The sequence below is a fragment of the Sapajus apella genome, unplaced genomic scaffold (assembly GCF_009761245.1).
Source record: "Sapajus apella isolate SASKATOON/1434 unplaced genomic scaffold, GSC_monkey_1.0 scaffold13, whole genome shotgun sequence".
Classification (NCBI taxonomy): domain Eukaryota; kingdom Metazoa; phylum Chordata; class Mammalia; order Primates; family Cebidae; genus Sapajus; species Sapajus apella.
The window spans coordinates 10,627,217-10,637,384 of NW_022436953.1; the positions used below are offsets into that span (position 1 = coordinate 10,627,217).

Below are 10,168 nucleotides of genomic sequence, written 5' to 3' on the forward strand. Positions count from 1 at the left end.
TATAAATTTATAACATTTATAAAAATTCATATAATCAATCTTTTAATTGATTCACATATCTAGTGGATAGTAGAGTCGGCAATTAACCCAATAAATTATGTCGAATTTTAAATCATGAATATTTTTTGCCACTTAAGACATATTTTGCCTATGGTTATATGGACAGCCATGAAAGATAACTTTTTGGTATACGCTGAATGACAGAAATTTCACCTGGATGACTCTGTACTGTCCCATGTGATTTATATGGCCTTCCATTCCACCAGGCCTTCGCTGCAGAGGGTCATGGTTTCTATTGAGAAGCTGATAAACACTGTGGGCTGCATCTCTCCATTGGAAAAATTAAAGTATATTAACACAAAATTATACAGATAATGGAAGAAATCCATGGACTCTTAAACTCAATAAAAATCTCAAGGAAATAATTTTTAAACCTGAGTGTTTCCAAGACTCCCCAGGGAGTTTCTAAAACATACAGATTCCCCGTCCCTTCTCCCCATCAGGACATTCAGAAGCAGGACCCATGAGGACAGTACTTTGTGAAATGTTGCCCCAGGCACTTATGAGTGAGCCCATACCTGCCCAGTTAAGAATTCTTCTATTATTTCAGCAAAATACAAGTCAGGGCGAGCAGGTCTGCAGATGATAAATTTCTAAACCAGGGTGCCGAATGGGCCTAAAATAGCCTTTTTCCCTTTAACAACTATAATCAAGAATGTACAGTGGGAATTGCTGAGATAAGGGGAAGATCTTTGACTATTATTCTGCCCACCTCCCACCTGCCCCAAACCAGCAAAGGTCCTGGAGCAGAAGGATTGATGCCTCATAATTTTATGTCTCAACAGCCCTTGTTACTCTGGTTAGGGAAAGATGACTAGAGGCATCAATCCATTGGTTCCAGGGCATGATTAGTTGGTTGTCTGATAACATGATTCTCGCTAGCACTTTCTTTAAAGCGTGTACACATTGTGCACACTGCCACTCTAGGGTCATTAGTCAGCAGGGAGACACCAAACAGCCCATCCCACACATCCTCCCAGGATAACAGGATGACACATATTAATAACCCCCAGAAGCCACTTGTGGGAATGGACAGAGGTTAGCGCTTTAACCCAAGCTGCATCATGGAGTGGCTTATTTTCAAGTAAAGTGTCAGTGACCTGACAATGGGGTGAAGTGAAAATGAGACCCCCAAGATGTGTCATGCATACCAAGAGTTTCCCTACCACCCCATCTGCACTGAATTGTGGAGTTCTTTCTAAAGAAACTCAAAAATAAACCCATTCAAAAATAAACTTACACAAAAATGAACCCAAAGCATGATTTAGCAGAAAGAGCTTTGGTGCCAGAAATGGCAAAAATCAAATCCCAGCTCTGCCACTTGCTAGCTGGGTAACTTTGGGCAAGTTGTTTAAGCTTAACTTCTGCAGCTTTTGAATAAGGATAACAATGTGTAGTTCATAAAGGTATTGTGAGAATCAAGTGAAATCATATGGTGATGTTCCAGATTATATTTCCAGGGAAGCTGTTCACTACATTGGTGGTTATTCATATTATTATTGTTACGGGAGACTTCCATTATAACCAATGTGTCTCATCTATACAGAGTTGTCCCTGATATTTAGCAAACTTTTCTTTGCTCTCTTTTACCACTCTCACCCCAAAAGTTAGAATTAGAAAAAGCAATAGGTGGCAACTCAATTATAATACTTGAGCAAGTAAAACCCATTAGCACCAACAGGCACTCCTTTAGTATGGCTCCAAAATGTTGATGGATACTCTGGGTTTCCTACATGGAAACAGGTAGTGAGACCACCTTTAATATTACTTTTAACTAGATTTTAACTACATAAGAAAATTAAAGAGAGGAAGAAATGGCTATACCTCCTTTCTACCCCAAGCTGCTATTGCAATAAACCCAGTCATAAGTAATCTCATCTCTGAAGGCCATTTGCAGTGGAATACACATGGCAGACAAGTTATTACTGGGAACCTCACTACCAAAAGGTCCCATCATCACTCTTTAAGGTAACTTCAGAGGTTTAAACAAGAGCATGACTTTTCATGAGGGTACTTTTTTTGAAGCCCAAGACAACTTGAAAAGCTGAACCTAGAACTCAGGAGCTCTACAGCCAATATTCAGTCTTCTTCCCACAATGGAAAACCTTATGGACACAGGTGCATGGGTTTCAGACAAACCATGAGGCTAGGGTGCAGCTATGTTCTAACTCTTGCCTGTGGCAAGCCAGCAGTGTGCCAAACCAAGAATCAGTCCTACGGTGTTACCAAATGTTACTTGACCTTCTTTTTCCACTAACTGACCTACTTAATAGCAACCTCTTGGTTTCTTTATCTGAGAGTGGAGATGACATTTGTCTTTCCTAACTTACAGAATTGTGGTGAGAAAAAATACATTAAGTTAACGAAGTAATGTGTCGATCTTTGAAAACTGGAGCATTTTGCAAAGAGAAAAAAAGGGCTATAACTGATCTAAAGTGGTATAAAAACACTCAGGTGTGCTACAGAAATAGACACAATATCTTTTATGTGTGTGTAAAATCTCACATAGGATTTCGGACAGAGCATTCACGTCCTTTTTTTTTCCTATCTACATTCTACAACAAGCTCTGTTCTTTCATTATAAACATTACACAGTAAGACTCCACCTTTGTTTCTTGCCAACTGTTTGCCTACTCCATCCAAACAATTGGAGCAGAGTTTGAGCTCCTTGAGAGGCACCACTACACTTTCATGGGGCCTGGCCTCACCTCCCAATGAACATATCTCTTCTCTCTCATCCCTTTGACCATTGCAGAGCTTGGCCAGTTTCCCCTCCAGGAGACACGAGTGCCTTCTCTACACTTTTTAGCCACAAAATAAGGAACGGTAATGGAGACATACACAAAAACAGGACAAATATTTTACACACATTTAATGACTGAACATGAGCTGGCAGAGAGTCAAATTAATGTATCCTTGAGGCAGCCTGAGCAGTGATTTCTCTCATCAAGAACTTAAACAAAAGAAAGTCCTTTTGTGAAAACTCTGTATGGAAAATGTCAAGGTAAAAATGAAACACTGACGACTCCAGCTAAGATTTAATGCGCAAATAAGGGCAGTCATATCTCTCAGTGACCATAAAGGTTTTTACTTTCCTACTGGGCTTGGAATGTACCCAAATTTAATACAAGATTGATGTGTATATTTTTTGATTAACTCATATTTTTCAATCATTCCTAAGATTAAAACTTTAGTTAAGCATAGTTTTTAAATAAAGTAATTTAAATTCCTGGATACAAAAAGGAATGTTTACATCTCTTCTCATGACATCCATTCAGCTAAAAACATCTTTGTAATAATTTCCAAGTGTTACTTACAATCTTCTTTACATTTCAAGGTTCATCTGAAGTACCGACTCTACAAACCAGCTTGAAGGCCACCCCAGCCAGAAGATGCTCAACTCTCCCCTGACCTCCTACAGCAAGTTCTGTATTAGACAATGTGCACCTCCTGCTGTCTCTTAAGAAGTTTCTTGGGTATAAGACCAAGAACTCACAGAGGGCAGGAATTACTTCTTTTCATCTTGTGTAGCACTTCACAAATAACCTTATGCCAGTGAATGACAAACATTAGGAGCTCAATAAATATTCATGGAATTAAAAGTAAATATGATAATTTGTATAAGGTTCTTAGCATAATGTTGGCACATAACAATTACTCCTAAATGGGAGCAATTTTTATTCTCATATATAAATGAGATTAGTATATCTGCTTTTTTTTGCCCTAGCCTATAAATTTCTAAGGTCTCTCTTTAAAAGAATGTGGATATGATTCTGAGAGTCAATATTCACGTCAATGTTCTCTAGAAAATCTCATTAAATATCTAAGAAATTTTTAGTTTCCAATTTCACATTAAGCATTTTTTTGGGGTCCAAATATAGCAAGTTCCTTAACATGAAGATGTAATATAACAAACCTAATAAACTATGTTTTGCTGCAAACCCATGTGCCCAGATTGAAATGATGTACTTCTGGGATCTCAAATTACTTGATTTCCCCTAAATAGATATGCATATGAACTGAGGAAAAAGGAAGAATCTTGTGAAATAAAAGGTTTCTTCCCTTACAGGTCAAGGGTATAGGTCATTGTGTCATTTCTGCATCCACAACACTTCCTAGTGCGCTTTACTTAAATGCAGTAGGTACACAGTATCTATATAAACAAGGGATTAAATTAGTTTTGACCTGTAAAGGAGTTTAGTCTGTTAGTGCCATTTTACAGAGGATGAAATCGAGGACACAACATTTCAACGTGCTATGACTATCCAATTTTTGTATACAGCTAGGATCATAACCCACAATTCTTAATTCCAATGGAGAACTCTTTCTTCATGTAAGAAATGTAAGTAGCATTTATTGAGCATTTCCTATGAACAAAGCACTTTGTATACATGATGTCACATGTTTAGGAATAAACCTCTAAAAGATATACTATCCCCATATTTTAGATGAGGAGATTGAGGTTCAAAGAATTTAAGTGACTTACTCAAGGCAATGTGCTGGTTAGCAGGACAGCTAAGATTCAAACTCAAATCTGTTGGCTTTCAAATCCACTGCCTTCCAAATCACACCACATTAGCATTCATATAGCATTAAGTACTGATCAGAGAAGGAATTATGTGGGCTTGCTAGAGAAAGCTAAAATCTTTTATCATTTTACTTTGTGAAATGTCAGCTCCCCCCCACAAAACAAACTGTATCAAAATGTATAGCCAAGTCAAGCATTCATAGCCAACCTGTCTATAATATCCGATTTGTCACTAAATTAGAAAAGGAATGTATTCCTAAAGAACAACTAAGCTGAAAGCTGAATGATCGCAGGTTACCTCTTGCTCACTGAATCATCAGGTGCAGATTCCATGTCTCACTGAAGATGAAGAGGTGGGTGGATGAGAGAACAACCAAATCACTACTTAAGGTAAAGGGTGCAATGTGACAGGCACATGTTAATGTCCTCGCATTTCTACAAGGAGGCAGCGCTTCCAGCTAAGAGTACGTCCTCCTCCACCATCATCAGAAATTAACTCAAGATAGGATTATCTAAAACTCAGATTCCAAAAGGTCTGAGTTTTTCTGTTCTACTTTAAAGTCCCTGGGACAAGCCTTTCTGTGCAGTTTAGGAGTAGGACCACTTTGGGTGACAGTCTCTGCTCTGCCACTGACCTCCTGTGTCTATTTGGCAATTAATTCATTTAGCCTTTCGGAACCTCAGTTTCCTCCTGTACGTAATGACAATAATAACACCTACTCTTGATATTTCTGTGAAAAATGAAGTGAGATGATGAATGTAAGGCATCTACCCCAAAAGTCGGCCCAGTTCGAGACTCAATTTATTCACTAATGTTGGATGGTAAATGTCAAGTCCCAGAACAACTAGAAGCAAAGAGGTACACAGAAATCAAGCAGTCCATCATGTGCTATGATAAATGTAACATTAAAGATCCCATCATGGAAAAACAGAAGTCAAGTAAAACCCTCTGTTAACAAATCTGGTAATACAGTTGCCTGTGAGAAAGGGGCAGAGTGGTGAACTGAAATACTAAACCTAACTTCGGCATAAAAATATGAAAAAGAGATATTAACACTTGTCACCTACTTACTACCTACGAATGAATTTATAAAGATTCATGCTGTAGCACTTTAAAATCCCTTGGAAATAAGGAATAAACACATACACCATTATGCATACATATAAAGGCAAATATATATTTTAACACTCTAAGGATTACTATATAAATTTAGATCAGGGCACAGCATGCCTGGGATGAGTAGGGTGGGAACAATATGTTCTTGCTTACGACACCAAGCTCATGACAAATGATTCATACCCAGCACCTTTCATGCCAGAAGATCCCCCCAGGTGTTCCACCAACTCTAGCAACAGTTTCCATCAATCGAGACTTCAGTACAGAGGAATCACATCACACCCACAGACGAGGCAAAACAGACATGTCTTTATACAACTGCTCAAGTCCAACAGCTGAGGGGGCAGGAAAGAGATGGGAAGGAGGTGAGTGAACCATCCAGAATTCCTCACCAGATTGACAGGCAGCCTATAATTACCATGCATTTGCACCTTGAATGCAGGTGTTGTCATAATCAGAGATTCTTCTCAGCAAAGGCTTTTTGCTAAACATGAGAGGGATTCACAGGATGTGCATTGCCTGTGGCCCTGAAGGGGTTTTGGAGCAGATCTACAGGGGAGGACATCTAAACGTGAAAAGAGACGAGTCCCCCTAAATCTCCCCCCTCTACCCCAGCCCGGCCTTCAGGTTTAGATGAGCGGATTTTCCACTCTGGGGTAAAGTGAACTGTTGTGAGAGTTCCAAACAGGTGTGTGAGGCTTTCAGGTCACACTGCCCTCTTATGTATAGCCTGTCTCCTAATTCTCTGCAGTTAATCTGACAGGCATTGCCCCCACTTTACAGATGAGAAAATCCACATTCAGAGGACACTAAACTTGCTTGGATCAAACCACAAATAAGCAGAACTGGAATCAGGTCTCCACGCTGCTTTGCATTCTACAAAACTGCCAAAAAAAGTTTCTTTCTGCTTTCTTTTCCTTTAAAAATATTTTAAACTCTCTCTGAGTCTGGTCCAGATACGTAGGACTGGCTTTGTTTTAGAGGACATGGATAAAGACTATTTCTCTTTCTCCACTATCTGCATGTATATACTTAAAAAAGAAAAAGTAAAAACACCTTTGTGTATGATGACCAGGGCACAGACTGGGTCAGGAGAGGTCTTTATGGAATAAGACACTTCAGAGGGCAGATATCTCACCTCGTTAGTTAACATGATTTGAGTGATCAAAACTTTTAACAGTCAACTCCTTATTTCCTACATTATCTTAGACCTGCAGGCATGTTCAATGCCCTGACCCTAATAAGCCCTACTAGAATTTTAAGCACCATTTATTATTATTTTTTAAATGTTGGCAGTGATTGGCACCATTTCCTCAATGAAAGTTAAAAATTTGCCAAAGATGTATTCTACTTTACTTTCTTTCCAAGATCTTTCAAAAGATGAGCTAAAAAAAAAAAAAAAAAAAGAGGTCTAATGGGTGAGTGATATTTTACAGCTTGAATTACATTAAAAGCCAGAAATATTTTGAGTCCAAAGTCTTTTACTTCTTAATACAACAAGAGCTAACATGTTTGATGTGTTTAAAATCTCCCCTGAAAGCCAGAAGCTTTGAGTTAATCACTTAAAGCAGTGCGAAAGTTATTCAATCAGTTTAAGAAGATGCAAGTTCAAATTAGAGGATTAATTTTAGTGGCTACGATATGAGAGATATAATGGTTAAGGTAAGGAATGAGGGCAAGGGTCTCCAGAGCTTGAATGGAAAGAATTTCAGCTTCATTTATTTGATCAAACCACTCCTGAGAACTATATAAAATCACAGCCTCTGTCATGAAACGAATTGTAGGGAAAACCCTGCTACTACTCTCAGAACAGAGACATCAATACAAAATATTATCTATCATGATTTGCCTTAATACAATTTATATCTACGGACCCAAGGAATTCATAATGACAGACTAGTATTTTAAAATGTTCACAACTCACATTAAAAAGCTGACAATGAGCACAACTCACTAAAGTGGCACTTCTCTGGGAAGGTTTCTGGCAATTACATCATAGCCGAAAATGTTTCTAAAGGTAACAGGCTGCACAGATTGTGCATATTACAAACACTATAATCTCAATTACCTGGTTGAAGCTCTAAAAGTTGGAATTTTTCCCCCCATTTCACCCATCCTTGGTTTTTATGTTCTTTGCTGCTGCCTGGAGAAGTTTCCACACTTTAAAATCATTTTTAGTTATTGCAATCAAAGCTAGTTCTTTACTATTTCAACTCATTGAAGTTTCTAGGTTCCATTTCAACAGGAGTAGCTCCCCCGGATTGCAGACATGCAAGCTTTTCTGAAAATCTAAAACCTTTCCTGATATGACCAAAGCTCATGGACTTGCATCCTAAGTCCCTGGAATCCAGCCTCCTGGAATTCAGCAATCCCTTTCCTGCCTTCATAAAGGGAATGTTAAGTCTTTATTTGTGCTCTTCATTAGAGGAGGTCAGGCAATGGGGGAGAACAGGGAGTTGTTGTCACTGGGATATATCTGATCTTCCTGAGACTGACCATGCCGGAGAACAACCGCTCATTCACGGGCTGGAAAGCCCCAGTTCTCAAAACACACTCACTAGTGCTGTGGGAAGATGCTGGAGAGTTCCTGCCCTGAAACTTGCACCCACTTGATCCCCTAAAGCAGAGGAGCCTCTAAAGAACACCTTATACTCTCCACTGCCGTTCTCCTCCCTTGTGGGGAGGAAGGGGTTAGGAGCTATGCATGAAATTAAAAATAAAATAAAATAAAACGCCTACATATATGGGTCTTCTTAATCTTCCTTGAGCCAGTACATAAGTCTGGCAAGTAAAGGGAAAGTCATCTGAGGAAATGTCAGCCTGCCTGGAAATTTAACCCTTTCATTTCTGTATTAGGAGTACTTTAACCCTTCTGTTTGCCTGGTCTTCGGTTTCACACACCAATGCGACCAAGGCAACAGGAAACAGGAATTTGACTCCTCGGTTTGAAGCTGTGGCATTTGTAGAGGACCCTGATGATGTTGGTGGGTGAGAGAGGTGGAGGCTGGTCTCCTAGTAGGTGATGTTAACTCTTGTGGGAAGTAGGCAGAAACCAGTTTGCAGCATCTCCAAGTCCAGAAACCCTATTTCCTCCAGTTCTCCATCAGATCACGCAGCGGACTTTAACCCTTTCCATCTTTCCACCCCTTTGCCCTCAGTCCCATCTACTCACGCTGCTGTTGTGGCCAGACCAGTGGACCATGGCTTGGTTGTGTGCTGAGTCTCCGGTCAGCGCGAACGTGGTGCTGGTCAGTCTCAGCTCCTCCATCCGGAAGCGGGTAGCTTTGTCCGGGTCCCGCTCCCGAGTCCCAGGCTCCTGCTGCCCTCCATCTCTTAGCACTCCCCGGGGGCTCCGACTCGCGCCCCCTCCGCGTTCTGCCTTCTCCTGATCCGCTCTGCTCCGTCTCCTCCGGCCGGAGCGTGCAGCAGCCGCCACGGATGCCCCAGTGTCCCGAGCCCGCTCCAGGGACAGCGCTCGGTCCCCGGGGGCCACTGAGAACAGGGGGCGCACTACGAGGGGCAGGGGCGTGGCAGGAGCCCTGCCTGGCGGCCCCTGGTGAAAAAAGCCCCTAGGGGTCGAAGCCGAGCGTGGGGCCGAGCTGGGGTGCGGCGGGGGGCAGCAGGAGCCGCCGCCGCAGACGCCCGGGGAGCAGAGGACCAAGAGCCCCGCGCCGGCGAGGAGCGCGCTCAGCCGGGCTGGGGAGCCGCCGCCGGCGCCAACTTTTCCCATCGCGGGAGCGGAGAGCCTCGGAAAGAGGGGTCCCAGACCAAAGGCGGCGGCGCGGGGCTCTGCGCTGGCGGCTGTGGGGGGCCGATGCTCAGGACCCCAACTCCATCCAAGTTGGGCCGCGGTGGGGGCGGGCGGAGGCGGCGCCGGGCAGGTGGCCGCCGCTCGCCCGGGCTGAGCTTGTGCCGAGCGCGGGTCCGGACGGAGCGAGCAGCCGCCGCGCGGGGGTGGAGCTGAGCTGAAGTCACTGGCGGAGCGGGTGCGGGCGCTGGCGGGCGACGCGGGAGGGAGGGCGGGCGCTGCTGGGGCTCCGGGCGCCGCGTCCCGCGGCAGGGCTGCGCTGCGCACCGGGTCTCTGGGCGCTGGAGGCACCACCGGCGACCTCCCCTCGGCCTCGCGGGCGCTGCCGCCGCCTCTCCCCTCCGCCCTCTCTGCGCCCCCGCTGCCGCCGGTCCCGGCGCTGAGTCCGCGCACCCTGCCCGCGGGGGCGGTGAACCCCGGGCTCCCGGAGCGGTCGCTCTGTCCCGAGCTTCCAATTCCTGCTTTATTGTTTCTATCAGTCTATGTTGCTGTTTCCTTTTTTCTCTCTCTTTCTGGTCTTTTCCAGTTGAGGAGATAGGGATGGGTGGGCTTCTGCTCCTTCCTTCTCTTAGGCTTCCTGAGTTGGCACCTTGACCTTACCCGGAGCAGAGCCTGTGTGTCCCAGCCTGGGGGAGATCCCGGAAAGGCAGCAGCA

The 10,168-nt window shown here is 43.3% G+C and overlaps 1 protein-coding gene across 5 annotated transcripts in view; it reads right to left on the reverse strand.

Annotated features, from left to right (window-relative positions):
* Positions 1–9,622, reverse strand: part of SORCS1 (sortilin related VPS10 domain containing receptor 1) — a 583,838-nt gene extending 574,216 nt beyond the window's left edge. For 3 of the 5 annotated variants that reach the window (XM_032281558.1, XM_032281556.1, XM_032281555.1), the window contains exon 1: positions 8,878–9,612. In XM_032281558.1, the coding sequence (XP_032137449.1) occupies positions 8,878–9,435 (558 nt within the window). In that variant the 5' untranslated portion in view covers positions 9,436–9,612. Of the gene's footprint in view, positions 1–8,877 lie in introns of all 5 variants that reach the window. The other 2 variants (XM_032281559.1, XM_032281560.1) reach the window with 1 other exon arrangement.
* Positions 9,623–10,168: the final 546 nt, after the last annotated feature.